Here is a 19,552-nt window from a genome sequence, read left to right as displayed (position 1 = left end):
GTTTGAACTTGTGGGATGATCCTGTATCCCCCGACCCTTTTTTTGTGAACATGTATCTTTAAAATTTTTATTTAACGAAAAAGATCATTCATTAAAAAAAAAATCAACTAATTCTCACTTGTACAAACCATAAAAAAAATCACTAAACCTTCAATTCAAAATGTCTCACAAAATACTTAGTCTAAGGACAAGTACGAATAATATAAACATACGATTTACATATAAATAGTTCTAAACTACCGCGTTTGTATTATTTATTGATTTACATTAATTTAGTTACTAATTCTGTATAATTTAGCTAACAAAAACTGTTCCAAAGAATAAATCGCATCATCCAGGCGTTCGAGGACCCATATTTAATGTAACGAGCTACTTCGGTGGCAGAAAGTAATTGCGAACATTTCAAATGATGACAAATGAATGAATGACAGATTTTAGCAGATATTGAAGCAGGACAAGCGGGAATGGGGAGCTTCAGGAGTCACCTGCATTTGGGTAGGAGTGTCATCTCCATTGTTAGCGGTGCAAGATTTCCATCAGAAATCACTAGCAAGCAGATAACGTTAAGGAGTTTCAGCTCGGGTTCCGCATTTCAATTTGAAAATGGCGTGTCAATGGTACAAGGCGGATCCAGGGGCATAGGACTTGAATTTGTAAGTACTATTCCAATTGCCTTGAATCTCCATTTTGAACTTTTTCGTAGAGAGATTAATATTGCCTATTGAGGGGCTTTTTGCATTGTGTTGCTCGCACGATTATGATAGAAGTTGATGGCCGTTTGCATTTTTTTTCGCTTCTGAGAATTTCGAAGGAACTATGAAAATATGAAGAGTTTATGAGCTGAGCTAACTGGTCTTTTGTTAAAGTATAGTAGGAGCTTCACTTCTTTTTGTATAGGCATTGGTGAGTGCCTCATTCTTCTGCAACTACAAGCTGGCCGAGAAGAGTAGTTTCCATAAATAGGCGCATTATTGTGAGAATGCGGAAGGTGGAGTTATTAGTGTGTGATAATTTTTGTCTAGGATGCTTGCAAAGTTAGTCGGTGAGCGCATGATAATAATTTATGCGTCATAACACCTTGCAAATGAATCACCGATATTTACTGAGCAAATTCGTGTGGTCCAGTATTCCTTTCCGTCATGAATCAGGCAACGCCAGCAATATTAGAAATTTAGTAATGAAGAATTTACAAAACAAAGGGTTAGTTTCTCAAAGGCGCCAATGGATTTGTATTATTTGTGTTCGTTTGTGAATTTTTCTTTTTCTGTTTTCTGTAGTTTGTTTGGTTACTAATTTTCTATCATTTCTAACTTGATAATATCCAAGTCTGTTGAACGAAACCCAAAATAAAACCTTACACTCGATATGTGGGGCAACCATAGGAGCGTAAAGAAGATAAGTACACCCCCCCTAAATCTATACACTAAGTTGTTTACCACAAAAGTGTTAAAACAAGCAGAGAAATGGAATAAAACATAAACAAAGAAGACAAAATAAAAAAGAACACATATTTATTGTGGTTCATCACAACTCGTGGTACGTCCACACTTGAGCAGGGAACTATTGTATTAATCAAATTCACACTGATACAATACATGACTGAATACATCTATTTATACATTCACAAAGACCATCAACGAATAATCACAAGAAGCTGAATAGTCAATGTGACCGTTGGGCTTCATATCCCAACAGTCTCCTATGTGAAGTCCAGCCGTTACAGCCATTCATAATAGCATTCCCTGCTTCCTTTTCCGAATTTTAGATGACAATGAGGTCTTGAGATGATCTTAAGATCGCCAGGCTTTGCTCCAGCACACTTCAAATAAGTCTTCTCCATATTAAATTTAAGAGTCAAAAATATCTATAGTCTAATTGATAAAATATGAAAAATATGAACATAGTTTCAAGAACCTCAGCCTTAGGTGGGCCCAGCAATGAAATTCCCATCTGTTATGTTTTTCTGTACACCCATTAAAATTATTTCCACACGGGCTATCTCCAGTACAAAACTTTGATTGCTAAAACATATTTTAATATAAGAATTTCTGGGCTCTTGTAGTGACATTAACAACTCTATGGCTCGAGATTGATCAACAAATCCCCATTGCCCTCCTGTAATGTCAAAAACAGTTTCCCTCACAGGAGAAAATTCAATAGTTTCATCCATTGCCTCCTTTGCTGAATCCCTTTCTTGGGATTGTAGTTCCTTGTTGAAGAATATCATTACCACGCAATGTTCGGTGTGAAGTATGAAAGAGCAAAAGGGAGGTTTCTGCAGAGTTTGGGTGTTCATGCCCAATGGTATTGTCCATATGCACCGCTTCAAGACTCCTTCTAAACACCCTTTTGTTATCATTTAAAACGCTGAAATGTGGGCCCATTTCACTATCCCAAGTGTGCACTGAAGGAGTAAGTGTTGTTTTAACCTTACCATGGATATCTTCTGTACCAGTCAGAGAAATATGGCCACCGTGGCTGCCAAACTCATCACAGTTGCGACTGTTATCATTCCTTATTGTGGTAGGAGTTAAATATGATTGTTCAAAGAGAGAATTATCTTTATTTTGATCTCTTCCATTGGACTGTTCTAACAAAGAATTTGTTGGGAGCCCAAATGTCTCAGCCTTATGCCTAAGTGTGGCTGCTCTTCTAAAGTTTGAATTGTTGTCCTTTCATTGTCTCTCTTTTCCTTTACCTGTCTCGTTACCTTCTTCCACACAGAAGACTATAGTTAATGCATTCCATTCTGCTTCTATTGCTGCAATCTGCAACAATAAATCATCAGAGTCCTTATTTTCTAACATGCCAAATGCTCCTGGATCATGCGCAGCCTTGAGCCTAAGGCTTTGTCCGGCCTCCTTGAGCTCCCTAATCCTTGCACGAGCCTAAGGCTCTGTCCGGCCTCCTTGAGCTCCATAAATTCCTCGTACTCCTTAGATCTTCAGTTGCCAGGCACCTGAAATCCTCTTGTGATTTCTTTTCACCAAGAGGGAACTTCTCTATCAGCAAATCATACATTTTGGCAAGATAAAGCTCCTATGTATGGTTCTTCCCATCATTCTCTTCTTCCTGAAACATAGTCTCTTCAAAAAGCTCCCACTCTTTTTCAAAGTTGTCTTTTTCAATATATATTATATGACACAAAGCCTCCAACTTTAAGTGCATACAAAACAGTTGGTCAGCGAGTAGGAAATTCCCTTCCTTCAACTTCACAAGTCTTTCTTGTTTGTAATCCTCCTTAGTTATATAAGCATCAGCTTCATCAACTTCATCCCCGCTTTCTTCAACATCCTCCTTTTCAGCCTCAACTTCATCCTTGCTGAAGCTTCAACATCTTCCTCTTCATCCTCAACTTTATCCTCGCTTGCTTCAGTATGCTCCTCTTTAGTCGAATCCAAACTTTCAAGAAATTCTTCAATGATAAAATCAGCATCATCATCTTCTTCCTCCATCTCTGCTCAACCTCACCAGGCTCTGATACCAATTGTTAATTTAAAACAAGCAAAGAAATGGAGTAAAACATAAACAAAGAAGACAAAATAAAAAAGAAAACAGATTTATTGTGGTTCACCAGAACTTGTGTTTACGTCCACACTTGAGCAGGGAACTATTGTATTAATCAAATTCACACTGATACAAGATATGACTGAATATATCTATTTATACTTTCGCAAGGAACATCAACGAATAGTCATGAGAAGTTGAACAGTCAATGTGACCGTTGGGCTTCATATCTCAACAAAATGAGGTTAGAAGAGGTACCAACATGTTAGCAAATTGCAAAGAACAGGATGTAGTTTGATTGCAGGCTGAAAATATAAAATGAGGATCTTCCATCATTCGATCTCACATGAGATACTTTAAGGAAATTTCTTGAGAAGGTTTTCCTGAGGAATGCACTATTAGCCCAGTCCTAGCTCTTTTTAAAAGTGGAAAGGTCAGCAATCCATCAAAGTACAGATCTATTATGATCAGCCTTCTCCTGCAAAAGTTTGAATGTAAAATCAGTTGGTGACCTGAGAAAATAAGAATAAGAGAAACAGGGGAAGCAGGCTTCAAACCAAAGCATTTAATAATATGTCCCCGGATTACTTTCAAACATTCAATTGAAAAAGCATGGGAGAGAAAAGGTGAAGTCTTATGTTATTTTGTTGACTTCAGTAAATCATCTAACACAGTTCTAAAGACAGGTTATAGGGTAGGATGGAATAATTTGGAGTCCCAAAAGAATATAGGTCAGCTACCCACAGCTTTATGACAAAGTTAGTACTGAGATCAGGCTGCACACATGATTATTAGACTGTTACCAAATTTAGTTGGCCTCTATATTGACAAAGTAGAAGAATAGATAAACATATTTGGGGGTGGTGACTTCCAAGTAGTTATTATTGTGATGAAACTCCATATATATGCAAATTATTTTATTTTGACTGCTACTATTGGCAAGAGATCACAATGGATGGTATGTTGTCATCGATGGCAGTTACATACATTTCTTATGTTCATGTTAACAGATTTTGATTTACCAATACATAATTGATTGAAATCAGATAAGTATGGACTATAGAGCAATATATAGGTACAATGAATTAATTGGTATGGACAAATGGAACAAAATAATGCAATGTTATTTCAGACATTGTTTTGAGACTATTATAAGGATCTAATTCTACGATTGCAAGTCTTGGAATTTTGAATTCAGGAGATATTCATGTCAAAGTATCGGAGTTATAGTTTTGTCAAGAATATGACACAAGTGAAAAGATTTCATCGGTTAAACTTGAATTTTGGTGAGAGGAATTGTTTTGGTTAATGATTATATTTGAGCCGACTATGGAGAGTTTATCTTTTGTTTAGAATATCATGGATTGATGATTTGATCGAGTAAAGAGTACTCTTATATATGTATGTATGTATACTTGATTGAGTTTTTCCTTACAAAGAAAGACATGCAATAAATGGTTGATGATATGATATGTAATATGTTTGGTGCACAGATAAGAGCAAAATTTATGATGCAAAGGACAATAAACAAAGTAAAGCTTTATTGGAACCAATTAAGTATAGTTGATGCTACTTTACAACTCATGATTGAGTTGTTGCCCATATTTTTGTGAGGATTACTTAGATATAAAATAATAGTTACATGCAAATAAAACCAAATCACAAAGGAATAAAACACACAAATGAAAGTAAGACAAAGATTTAACATGGTTCACCTAATCTTGGGCTATGTCCACCAAATAGAGAGTCCAATATTATTATCCAGTTACTTCAACTTGTTACAATCTTCAATCTCTCTTACAACTTAATACCACTGCAAGAAGCTATGCATTCACTTTAGAAAACCCTAACCCTCATCCAATATTACATAACTTATGTCGGTTTAACAAGTTGACCCTAAACATATTTGACGATTCAATCACCACAGACCAATAATCTCCCACTTCGAGGCTGATCTTGTAGCCACACCGCTATTGTTGAAGCTCCCATTGGGTTGATGCTCCTTGGACTCTGTTGTTCCTTTTATTATTTTCAGTTTAGAAACCAACCGAAGCTGAAGAGGAGTTCAACTACTCCCTTGGCACTGCCTTTGTAAACATATTTGTTGGATTGTCATCTATATGTATCTTTTCCAACTTTCATTGTCCATCATCGAAAACTGACCTATTGAAATGGTATCGCAATTGTATGTGTTTCGCCTTTGAATGTAAAGCATAATTCTTTGCAAGATGAATGACACTTTGGCTATCTGTATATAGATAATATTTTGTGTGAGTATCCCAACTCTTCCATGAAAATTTGAAGCGATATCATCTCCTTGGATGTCTTTATAGCAACATACTCTACTTTTGTAGTGGATAAAGCATTCACCTTCAGTAATTGAGAAATCCAATGCAGTGTTGTCCCAACAACAGTAAATACTTATCTTGTAATACTCCGCCTAGTATCTAGATCCCCTACCAAATTAAAGTCAACATAGCCTTGTAAATCAGTAGTGGAGCCCCCAAAATGTAAACATTTACTAGATGTACCTCTCAAATATCTGAGAATCTATTTGACTGCATTCCAATGCCCAATTCCAACATGACTCATATGCCTACTAACGACTCCCACAACATGTGCAATATTTGCTCTAGTACATACCATGACATACATTAAACTACCTACTTTTGAAGCATAAAGTACCTTGGACATTTTATCCTGCTCTTTCTATGTCTTTGGACACATCTCCCTAGTCAATTTCAAATGACTAGGCAAAAGTGTGCTAACAGCGTTTGCATTTGCCATATATAATCTCTGCAACATCTTTAAAACATAATCAACTTGAGATAGAATCAATTTCTTATTCTTCCTATCTTTGCAAATTTACATACCAAGGATTTGTTTTGCTGCCCCCAAATCCTTTATCACAAACGAATTTGCCAATCGTTTTTTGAACCCCTTAATGTGATCCATGTTAGACCTCGCCACAAGCATATAATCAATATATAAACATAAAATAATGTAGCTATCATCATCGAATTTCTTAAAATAAACACAATGCTTTGAATGACATTGATTGTATCCATGCTCAGTCATAAAACTGTCAAATTTAATATACCATTGTCGAGGTGCTTGCTTCAAGCCATATAAGCTTTTCTTCAATCTGCATACTAAATTCTCCTTACCTTTGACCTCAAATCCCTATGGCTCTTTCATATATATTTCTTCTTCCAAATCACTATGGAGAAAAGTTGTTTTAACATCAAGTTGTTCCATATGCAAATCTGTAGTAGCTACAATACTTAAAACAGTACGAATAGAAGACATTTTAACATCTGGAGAAAATATCTCATCAAAATCAATACCTTTTTCTTGTGCAAATCCTTTTACAACTAACTTGTCTTTAATTTTTTTTACCTCCATTCTCCTCTTTTAGCCTATAAACTCATTTGTTATGTAAACCCCTTTTACTTGCAGGTAACTTACATAATGCCTAAGTTTTATTTTTCAACAAGGAGTCCATTTCTTCTATCATTGCAGATTCTCATTGAATCTTTGTATCCACCTGCATAGCTACATCATATCTTTCTAATTCACCAATTTCTGTTAATAAAAATAGAGTATAAAGTAGGAGAGAATCTTTAAGGAGGTCTACTTAGCCTTGTTAACCGTCTAACATTCAATGGAGTTTGTGGTATTTGTTGTTGTTGTTGTGGAGCGTGAGAGACCACTAACATCATCTTTTGGAGTATTGTTCAGCATTGCGTAATCATTTTCATTCTTTTCATGCTGCTGCAATAGATCTTTGTGCAACACTTTTTCATTGAATATAACATCCCTGTTATTTACAATTTTATGATTTTTAAAATCCCAAAGTTTATATCATTGATTTATCCAACAAATATGCATTTCTTGGAGTTAGATTCTATCTTGGTCCTAGTTTCAGAATTTATTGGTGCAAAAGCTTCACAACCAAAAGTTTTGAGAAAATAATAACTCACCTTCTTGCTTGTCCATGCTTCCTCTCGAATACCATAACCCAAAGGAGTAGGGGGATCTCTCTTAATTAAATAAACAAGTGTTTACAGCCTCTACTTACATGTTTGAGGGCATCCCAACATGCAACCACATACTCCTTACATACTCCATTATCTTCTTGTTAATGCATTCAACAACTCCATTTTCTTGTCGAATCCTTGGAATAGTTTTTTGTGTGCGAATACCATTAGTGGAACAATAATCTTCAAAATCATTGCTGCAATGCTTACCACCATTATCAGATTTGGGACATTTTGGTCTTTTACCAGTGCTACTCTCAGCTTTTCTATTTTTTAAATGTTTCAAATACATTGGATTTCTGTCTAAGAAGGTAAATCCATATTTTTCTAGTTGCATCATCAATGAATGTGACATAATATAGAGAGCCACCGAGGGAAGATACCTGAGTTGGTCCCCATACATTTGTATGCACAAACTCTAATTTTTCATTTTTCTTGTCCTTCCCACTCTTTAGAAAACTAAGTCTCTTTTGTCAAATCCCTTTCGACTTTTTTCAGTCATCTGACCAACGATGTTCAACGCTTTACCTCCGGGAGACTTCACAACTTGGTGACCACACTTTATAGTGTAAAGATTCTGCAAATTTTGAACAACCAAACAGATATAATGCCTTTCTAGTTGCTAAAGATGGTCTTGATTATATCAAACCTGTATAAGAAGTGTTATTTGGAGTATGATAATTATTCTGCAAATATCTTATACCTGCTACAAATCATATAAGGCTGTAGATGCTAAAGGAGTAGACTTGTATTTTTTGTGTGTCCTTTATCCACATCCTTACCCCTTTATATATGGCAACCAAGAGGCATGTCCTTAGAAAGGACATGACTCAAGTTGGCCCTACTTATAAACTAAACAATATATTCCCAAGATCGACGTCTTTAAGAAATTTAGAATTAGTTAGTAAACTAACTATACTATGCAAATAAAACATTAATAAATGCTCCTATTGAAGACACCAATTAGGTCATACATAGAAGGTATTTAAGAGGCTGATCCTCTCTAAGGATCTACAAGCTTTACAAGATCTGATGATTTGTAGTTCAGACCAATCATGACTATCAAATTTATATGGAATTAACATACAACTCATGTTTCTTCAGAGCCAGGCCTCAGATCAATTCATCATTGCCTTTTTCTCGTCCATGTCCCCCTTTAGGGGCATGAATCGGCCGCTTGCTACACCCGTATCTAGGCATACTTGATCTGTTAGACCTCATCGTGGAACTAGACAATGACACCCTATCTCCAGTGTTACTCTGAGATGGGCCCAAACCCCTCATCGCTTTAGGCTTTGTTCTTCGGTGCTAGACTTCTTTTTAGCGAGAAAGGATATGTAGTCCTCATGTTTAGTGTTGTTCCCTTTCTTTGCTTTCTTGTGCACTGTTTCTCGAACATCGTTTGGTGCTCTTGTTGGGTTGTTTTTCATCGTTGTTGTAATCTTCCAGTCCCTTGGACTCTTTGTTGATCTCTTGTTGGACATTAATATCATTATCTTATCTTATCTTATTTTATCTTTGCATTTTATCCACACAAATTTCAACAAAATCCATGTGGACACATTTTAGACTAAGTAAAACTTTCTTATAATGAAGTAATTTCATGCCTTTTTCATTCATGTGCCCAAAGTTTGTTGTGCCATATTGCTATTTCAGAATCTAGAACAATTGAAGTAGAAGAAACAATATGACATGTACAAAGTTATAAGGTGCATACTTTCACACCTTTTGCTACTATTAGGAAACCTTTTGAGAGCTTCCAAGTTTTATCATTAAAAGTAACTGTGCAACCTTCATCACTTAGTTGCCCTGCTTAGATTAAAGTTATACTCAAACTTGGAACATGTCTTACTTCTTATAGTAGTCAATGATTCCCATTTTGCAACTTAATCTTAATTCTTCCCTCTTCAACAATCCAATAGGGTTCATTATCTCCCAAATAGGCTAAGCCCAAAATCCTCATGGGCATAATCAATAAAATAACTTCTATGGGGTGTAGCATGAAATAAGGTCCCCAGATTTAAGATCCACAAATCATCTGCATTTTCTAGGGAAAGAAGTAAAGCATCCTCTTCAGATTTATTACTTAGCACATTGCCTCCTTATTTCCTTCTTGTTTATCTCCTTCATTGTTCTTTCGAGAGTAGTAATCTTTATAATAATTGACTTCTTGGATTGCTTTTGTGTTGTGTTGTAGTTTACTTTCAATTTGCTTTATATGATATTTGTGCAATCGGTTTAAGGTTAGTGAAGGAGCAAGAATACTGATTCACCACCCTCTCAGAATTCTTCAATCCTAACAATTGGTTTTAGAGTTTTTGTGCCTCAAAGGAAATCTAACAACTTAAAGAGAATCCTAATGGGAACTGACAACATTCAAAATTAGCTCTTGATTGCACTTGAAGACATTGACAAGCAAAAAGTAGTAAAAATTGGGTTGAAAGAAAAGCTTAAGGAAGCAAACTGTTTTATCAAGACTCTTAGAGATTAGTCTACAAAATCAAGATCTAAAAGAAAAGAACTCATTGATCAGATGAAATCTGATGGGAACACTATTATGGAAGGTGACATATCTTCATTGGTGTAACTTTAGAAGGTTATGAGATGAAAAGATGATTTGCAAAATGAAATGGAGATCACAATTCTAATGTTGACTAAGGAATTTAACAAGAGACAAGAAAATCAAGACAAGCTTGAAAAGGCACTGAAGGAGAGATTTGATGAATGTCATAAATTGAACATTAAGATTGGACAGATGCAACTTGATCTAGATGAGTCAGAGCAGAATGAGTAGGAACTTGGAAGAGTGAATGAAATCTTGAGGAATGATTTAACCGAATCAAAGAGATTCAAGGAAAGATTTAGTTTAAGCATTGAAAATCTTGATGAGTAGTTGGAAAGACAAAGATTGGTTGGAGGTAAGCAAGGGTTAGGTTATGAACAAGGAAAATGTCTAAAAGAGTTGAAGCTAGAACAAATCCAATTGAGAAACGTAAGGAGATGTGTGCTAAACAGATTAATGGGCATAAGTTTAATGACAAATGTTTTACATGCAATAAATTTGGTCATAGGGCAAATGAATGCCAAAGCAATATCACTTCTCACACACCATTTTTAGGATATTGTTTCACATGCTTGTAGTATGGACATAAATCTAATGAATGGAGATCTAAAGACAAACCTAATGTGAGATTTACAAACAAAGGCAACATTACATGTTTTAAATGCAACAATTTTGGTCACATTTCAAGGGATTGAAGGTTGAAGACAAATCATAATAATCAAAGATGTGCAAATCCGAATTTTATTTGTTGCAAATGCAATAATTCAGTCATATTGGTAAGAATTGTAGATACAATCAAATGAGCAACAAGAGAAGACCATTGGTTGATAGAAGAAATCAAAATGTTGAAAATAAAGGGAAAACAATTGATGTTGAGCAAGTTAGAGATGAAATTAGGAGCACATGGGTTAAGAAAGAGTAGATTAACTCTACCAAGGAAGTCACACTAGCGCTTGGTGTGAAATCTTCATCGACAAACTAATTAGGTCTTAGAACTAATGGGAAAATATTAATAGAATATCATAAGAATCCAAAAGATGACATTATGGGATGATGTGATAGCAGATACAGTTGGAGATAGATCTTAAATTGCTACATCTTGGATTGCAGGCAAAATTTTTGAAGTCTCGATGATTGCTAGAGATTTTTGGGTTCATTGGTTGGCAACAACTTTATTGAGACTTAGGGTAAAAATGACAATTAATGATAAAAATTAGACAAATCAATAGGACAAAAAGCAGATTTCATTACTCATTATTTACATTGCCACTAGGAGAACCTGAGAAGAGCATTTTCACAAGCGATCGATTAGTGCGATTGATCAAATTGGCGAAGTAAACTATAGTAGCACTTAAAAGGTATTTATCTTTTTGGAAATCTATCACTTTCATTGATGTATTGGATAAGACAAGATATGAATTCAAGAAACATCCTTATAAATTAATGGAAGATGAGCTTCATGGTGTATTTTGGAGTGTGCCCTACGACATTCTTCATGTCAAAGAGACATCCATGCATATATTTACTGCAAAATTAAAGAGTTAGGAGACCCTGAGATTAACAATTAGTATGATTTGATGTGTGTTGATGGAGTTTTGAAAGAGGAGTATAAGAAATTGGAGGAAGCAAAACTTGCACAATATCTAGATTTATATATGTTTGATGAACCAGAATGGGTTTGGATTGCGCTACATTGAATTTGCGACCAATTCCTTGGTTATGTAATAAATTTGTCAAGATAATGAAGGAACTTATGGAGGAAGTTATTAGATTCAATGTAGTTGGAGAAACCCCTTAATTGAAATCATCAAAGAAGAATGTGGTTGAACAATTGACTATATCTAGATGGGATAAGCGAGTAATGTTTGTCAATGAGATCATCCAATTTGATGTGAAATTGGCATCTATGATACTTGGTTATGAGGTATACTACACCAGCGAACTGAATTCAATCTTAGCCACCATCATACATAGTGCCTTCTGAATGTTGAAGGAGGATGCATAAATTGATGTATGTCAAATCTTGAGAGATCAGCTCAAATAAAGGACAAATTGTAAATATTCTTCACATTTTCTTTTATGTTATGAACTAATTTCTCAATATAGATAATATCGCATGAGAGAAGGATACACTTGTTGCAGTTCAAATCATTAGATATTATAGAATGTGGGATGAGAACTAGGTAACTAAAGAGATTTGTGAACACGTTAAGATGTTTCAGAAACAAATGCAGCAAAGAGAGAGGATACCAAAGCATATTGTTGAGAAATATGCTGATTCAGTTTGTTTCATGATTGAGACCGATACATGCTAAATAAATGTAGTTGAACCTAGGATAGTGTGGATAATGCCTATGTAATATGAAGTGGATCCCATCATTTCATTGCTGTATGTTGACAATATGTTGAGTCAACTCCATGATGAGAAAGGAGAGAGATTCGGTACATACTCTAAGAATTGAATAGATCAACAACATAAAGGAAGATCAAGAAAATGGTTGATAAGATTGTACAAAAAGTAGGTATTTCTAAATAATAGATGAAATAGCTAAGGAAAACAACTATGTAGCTTGAGTCCTCTCTAATAGATGTAGAGGAGGAAGTTTCGCCACCTATTGCAAAGGCTACATCTTAGCGTGCCACAAGGAGTTCCACTAAGAATCCACGAGAATAAATGAAGGCATTTGCACCTTCAAGGACTATAAAAGTTGAATCAAAACCGAAGGCCCCTAAGGTGAAAGGAGATTAGTTTGAGCCATCAAGGAAGTGATCTAAGGGCAAAATCTTTGGTCCACCAAAGAAGAAAGAGATGAAGACGAAGGATCATGTACAGATTCAAATTAGTCAAAGAAGAAGATTCGTATTGAGGGAGACATGACAACAAAGGTAGCAAGGCACAAGCTTACTACAATTGCTAAGAATGATAGTGTTGATAGAAAAGTCATTTATGATATTACAAAGTTTGGAGTTTCAAAGAAATTAGTTAGATATTATGACAAGTTTGATGAGGAAGAGAAGGAAGAGATAATAAAAGCCATGATTACATATTTGAATAAGTTTAGTAAAACACTGGTTGAAATAAAGGACTAAATTCCCGATGAGATGTACAATATTCTTGAGGAGAATATATTAATAGTGTTAGATGAAGAAAAGATCGGGGAAGGAGAAATTCTGAAAATCTTTCCGACTATTTAGATTAATGATCTTGATAGCATTCGTGAGCAAGCAAAGAAGAAACTTTATACATAGAATAGGGTAAATATGTCAGTGAGAGGAAAGAATGATAAATTATAGTAGAAATAGTGGATATATTGAGCAGAGTGCTTATAGAATCTCAAGCAAAAATTCCTAGAAGGATCGAGCCTAGGACAAAGAAAAGGGAGGACAAGTTATACTTCAAGGAATATCAATTCTAATATGTTGGGTGGATATTTTGCAACCGACAGTTTTGGGTAAAAATCCAGTCGCAAAATAGGATGACTAGCCACAATGTGTGAGACAAAGTCTCTCCTACCTTAAAGGGAAGGCTCCTCCTTCTCACCGTTCCTTGGATCAGCTCAAGGTAAGCAAGGTCGAGATATTTTGTAAAAAAGGTGTTACCAATATCCTTTCTTCTTAATTTTCAAGAAAGAATTCACTTACTCGTGGAGCAAGTAATGGGCATGATGAATCTCTAACTACACTTCTATCAAGAGTTGGAAACAGTGATACTGATAAACCTTCTCTAACTCAAAGGCTAGTTGAAAATGTATTGATTTGGCTCTAAGTTCGGTCGTACTTCTATATAACATTATAAAACAAAAAACAATTGGACTCATATTTACAATAGGCAAAGGGGGGAAGGTTGCATGGCAGATAAAGAAATACCAAGTTCTAAACAAGTAACACTATATGGAAAAGTTTTACAATTAGAGCACAAAGACTCCTAAAAGTAAGAATAACTTAACTATTTTGCGAATTAAGAGAGAAATATAAGCTACAAACAAATCTTCTAGCTATATATTTCAACAACTGCTCCTAGTCAAACCTTCGGCTTTGATTGTTTCTTAAATCACTATGGTCTTTTATTGAACATGCAATAATAACATGAATCAAGACAATAGGCACAAATTACAGTAAAAGCTTCTAATTTGCTCTATCACAATTACTTCCAGTGAAATGTTCGAATCCAATTGCTTCTTTTATTCACTTTTCTCCCAAATTCGTATTATACAATCGAAGTTATGCTTGCACAAATGTGGTAGGGCTTTTTTGCATACAACAAAAGATGATTTTTACAATGAGGGGGCACACCTTTATATAGGCACAGGAGTTGAGAAAAAAGTGGAGGAAAAAGTGGGAGCAACTCAACCAACTTTGACCTAGTCTAACTAAAAGAGAAATTATAGGGTTACATGCAAGTGCGCGTGCAACTCTCATTACATGTAATTACTTACACATTTAACTTGCATTACATGTAATTACACATCTTCATGTAATACATGCTCTTGAATTACAAACATGAAAGAAGAAAAAGAAGAAAGACAGAAGAGAATTGAAACAATCCTAGGGATTGTTCTAAAGGGCCTTGTACTTGACGATGCAATCTTGAATGATCACAAGATCGGAAGTTCTTGTATTTTGTGCCATTGCATTCACCTTGATAATTATGGTGTTGCGTCTTTTGATAATCTCTGACTTTGACGAATTTTTTGCTGTCATTTGAAAACTTGATGTGATCAAGCTTTTCTCGCTCAAGTTGTCGTGAATTCTCCTTTGTAGATCAGCACATTTTGGATTTTTTGACACTTTGAAAACCTTCTTGACGATGTTCGGATGTACACTCGAAACAACTTTCCATCAGCACCTTTAACTTTTTGTTTTTTTGAAGTAAAGTGCTTGGTGCATGGCAATGCGTGCTGTTGGAAATTGCTGATTTTTAAAAAGTGACTTGGGCTTTCAGGATGTCATTGCATAGAAAATGGATTACATGTAAATGCAACATGTAATAAGGAATGAAAAGTAAGATGACATGCGAATGTGGATGGAGGATGAGCTTACATGTAAGTGCAGATGACGGATAAGATACAAAGTGTTGTGACATGGAAAGATGGAAATGAAATGTGGAGCGAAGTGAAATATGCTCAAGTTCTTGGGAAAGAACTTGTAATTTCTTCCAAAAGAAAAATAAAAATGAAAAAGCAAGCAAGCAAACAACAAAAACAAGCACAAAACAAACACATGCCTTTGGCAAAAGACTCAAACATGTCAAGATGCAATGCGCTTAAAAACTCAAATTCGAAATTGGGACTTGGGAAAGAACCAAAAACATGAAAATAAATAAAAAACTTCATATTTAAAGGAAAAATGCACTTTCCATGGCAAAGATTTTCACAAATGGCAACCACCAAGTAATTTCATGTATAAAATCAGCAAGATAAGCATGAATTTAAAGCAAAGAAAGAGTCTACTTACATGTGCCAAAAATGAAGGGAAAAGATGTTCCAATGTTTGAAAAATTCTTCCCAAACACTTAGACTTTTTCCAACTCAACAAATTCGGATGGAAGAGGGCAGCAAATAAGGAGAAGTTGGAAGATGCCAAAACGTGCCCTAAAAACACTCCATATTCCAACGTTTTTGAATGTTCATGCTTGCAAGATGTTTTTAGCAAAAAATGTTTTCCCTTATGTTGCAAGATCAAAACATTTTGATCTTGCAACACCAAAACATGAACTTTAATGCAATGTAATCCCCAATATATGCCAAATCGATTTGGTTGGGAGGAAAAACATGCATCAAAAATGGATTTTTTTGCAAATTTCTTCAAAAACACGATCCATTATGAAGCTTTCAAAAATGTTTTTGAGGTAAATGAATTTATTTTAGAAGCAAGAGAAATCATTGCCATCCAAAAATGTCTCCAATGGAATAAATCCCATGCAAATCCATTGAGAAAAACTCAAGTCATGACAAAAAATGGAGGTATTTGGAGTTTTCTTCAAAAATGTGCCCAAGGATTGAGCTCCAAAAACAATTTTCAGCATGCCAAATCCATTCTTGATGCAAGGAAACTCATTGCCAAGTAAAAATGCCTTCAATGGAGAAGATTTCATGCAAATCCACCAAGTAAATCTCTCACAATGAGCAAAATCAGTTTCTTGGGGACCAAATGCATGCATTCTTTCAAAATCGGATTTTTTGGAGGGCACAACACATTTTAAAACATGCTCTTGATCAAAATCGGACCTTTTTGGGTGCATAGCATGTTTTAAAATATGCATCCAAGTAAAATCAGACCTTTTGGAGGAGAATGCATATTTTAAAATGCAACTCACCTTTTAGATGTTTAGACATAAAAACTTCACTTTTCATGTCATAGCATCAAAAAGGTCCACTTATGATGAACTTTTGATGTAATGACATCAAAAAAGTCCACCAAAGTAAACTTTATATGCAATGACATGTAAAAAGTCTACTTTTGATGGATTTTACATGTTATTGTATATAAAATGTCCACTTATGAAGACTTTAAGTTATTTAATTCACTTAAAATTATAAAAATGTTACAAAATGGGTCATAAACAATATTTATTTATCATATTATGAAATATAATACATAAACATCATTTTAAAGTAACATTTAAATAAACATTTGATTTTTAAGACCAAAAATTAAAATGAAACTATATAGTTATATAGTTACTTTAAGTGAAAAATTAAAAAGTAACTCAACTTAAAATTATAACATAAAGTGCACTATAGTCACTTTAAGTTATAAATTTAAAATAAAAGAAACTTAAAAACATAACAAAAAGTGAATATAATGTTATATTTTTCAAAAAGTGAATGTCAAATGGAAAATATAACATCATATTTTTAATTCGTGCTATTGCACCTAAAATGTCCACTTTTGAGGCACTAAAACAGGTATAACTCTTGACTGACAACTCCGATTGACCTCTAGGTTAGACCGATTCGAAGGGAAAAGCGCAAGGCATGACATGAGCAAAACCAAATGACTAAAAAAAAACAAACACAAACTCAAAAGCAAAGAACGGATTGTGAAGGCTTCAAAAATCAAGCAAAGGCTCGACAGAAAGCAAAATGAAAAAGACTTGATGAAAGCCTTAAGTAAAAGGAGTCATTATATTAATTAGTACTGATTGGTTGATCAATACTAACCAATTAAATAATGAACTAAACTCAGAGAAATGCGAAACTAAGTTTGAAAAAGTTTCGTACTGTTATCAACATTTTGTGGTGACAAAATGCAAGACAACATGATTTACAGTTAAAGTACTTGATGTATGCATTCAACGAGTCCCTACTGTACTTGATGAACATGACATTGAACCTAAGAAAGAAAAGGAGATTGGTATAGAAGGAACGAAGGTTACCGATAAGGTTGAAGATGCTAATGAGCCAATTCACAATGTCCCTATGAACATTCCTCGATTTCCTGCACATGAGCAAGATCCAATAGATTAGATTACTATGGTAGACAAGACTAGAGAAATTAAGGTTGAGCAATCTTAGAGCGATACAACTATGACTACATCAATTAACAAAATTGAATCATTGGTGGCAAGAGTAACTCTATTGATTGGTTCTTTTGAATTAGATGTGAAAGGACCAATTAATTAGGAGGATTATGATGACGGTTAGTTGATGAGATTATCATTGTTGGCCACAGAGAATGCTAAGCAAAGAGCCTTGAGAAAGAATGAGAAATGAACAAGGTTACTATCTAGGAAATTAAACATTTTTGAGAGGTTGATGCCCAACTATTAGTTGAATCATGAAGAATCTACAACTGACTAGTTAGAAGGACTACTTAATGCTTTCGGCAATTATTTCCAATTAGTGGAGCAAGAAGGTATGAACAAGGTACAAAATGATCTCAATGATAGGAGATTTAAATATCTTTGTTTGTTTATCATGCAAGATAAAACTTCTTAAGACATTAGTGTAAAGTATATTAAGGATGCTATAAAAGAAGTGTGCAGGATAAATAGGATGAGCATAGAATCTTTTGCTCATATGTTTGATATAGACAAGATTTTGAAGGACACTGAAAGCTTAATATTGGTTAAGGTAAAAACTTTTGATTCATCAAATGGATTTGTATCGACATAGATGATATAGATAGTGAAGTGGAATGATAAAATGAGATCTTTAGAAGATGAGAGAAAGATGGTTATCAGGCATAATGACTTAAGGAACCTCAATGTTCCTAAGATAGATATTCTCCAGAGAGCACTTGAGAAGGCAAAAAAAGCTTATAAGTTATTGAATCCTACATGCCTTGTCAAAGTGGAGAAGTCAACCTATGCCATGTGGTAAATTTAGATGTTCGAGAGCTCTTAGAGCTCTTGGGATGTTTATTTAGAAAATCTTAGAACAAGTTTCTTAGATATCTTCACTATTGAATATGTGGAATTTATGGGATTTTGGTAGACAATTTTGTTTTTTGAGGCCCTGCCTTTGCCATTGATGTCAAAGTGCGAGAGATTTAGTGAAAAATGTATAGGAGTAATGTATACCAAAAGGAGTATTGTTTTAGGTATATTTTTGCTTCTTGGCATATTGATTGGACACAATCATTTTCACTAAGTGTTGCCATCAATGCCAAAGGGGGAGATTGTTGGCAAGAGATCACTTACAATGGATTGATACAGGAAGATGAAATAGAATTATGTAAGGCGATTTTAGACATAGTATTGAGACGTTTATAAGCATCTAATTCTATGATCGCAAGTTTTGGAGTTTTGGAATTCAGGAGATATTCACATTTCAGTATCAAAGTTACAATTTTGGTTAGCAACATGATAAAGATGAAAAGATTTCATCGGTTACACTTGAATATTAGTAAGAGAAATTGTTTTAGTTAATAATTATGCTTGAGTTGACTATGGAGAATTAATCTTTTGTTTGACATATCATGGATTGATAATTTGATCAAGTAAAGAGGATTGTTTTACATGTTTGGGACATAGCTAGTTGACTAGGAAATATTTTGAATGGGTACACACACACACATATATTTGTGTGTGTGTGTGTGTGTATAGGAAATGTTTTGGATGGGTATATATATATATATATATATAAAAAATTGAGTTTTTCCATGCAAAGGAAGATGTGATTTATGATTAAGGATATGATATGTAATTGTGATAAGTGCAAAGATTAGACAAGAATTTGTGATGCGAAGAACAGTAAACAAGGAAAAGATTCATCAATTGTGATCAAGCATAGTTGATGCTACTCTATAGTTCTTAATTGGGTTGTTGCCCATATTTTGTTGTATCAGATTGTGTTGTAGCCATATACATTGTAATATAGAAGTGTGGTCTAAGCAAGTGCCTAATGCCTTTTTGCATTTCCATAAACCTTTAACAGGGTTCATTATTCTACTAAATCTTTTAACTAGGATAATTACTTCTGTAGAATAATTTCATGGG

The 19,552-nt window shown here is 34.5% G+C and overlaps 1 protein-coding gene across 1 annotated transcript in view; it reads left to right on the top strand.

Annotated features, from left to right (window-relative positions):
• Positions 1-325: 325 nt before the first annotated feature.
• The window catches only part of LOC149529672 (NAD(P)-binding Rossmann-fold superfamily protein), a 160,825-nt gene continuing 141,598 nt past the window's right edge, over positions 326-19,552 (top strand). The window contains exon 1 of the mRNA XM_089810478.1: positions 326-653. Coding sequence (XP_089666604.1) covers positions 465-653 — 189 coding nt within the window. The 5' untranslated portion in view covers positions 326-464. The remainder of the gene's footprint in view (positions 654-19,552) is intronic.

Source organism: Cupressus sempervirens, chromosome 11, assembly GCF_028749045.1.
Source record: "Cupressus sempervirens isolate cs-2001-9-10 chromosome 11, ASM2874904v1, whole genome shotgun sequence".
Taxonomy (NCBI): Eukaryota; Viridiplantae; Streptophyta; class Pinopsida; order Cupressales; family Cupressaceae; genus Cupressus; species Cupressus sempervirens.
The sequence above is the reverse complement of the archived record's forward strand: the minus strand, read 5'-3'. Positions and strand labels throughout refer to the sequence as shown.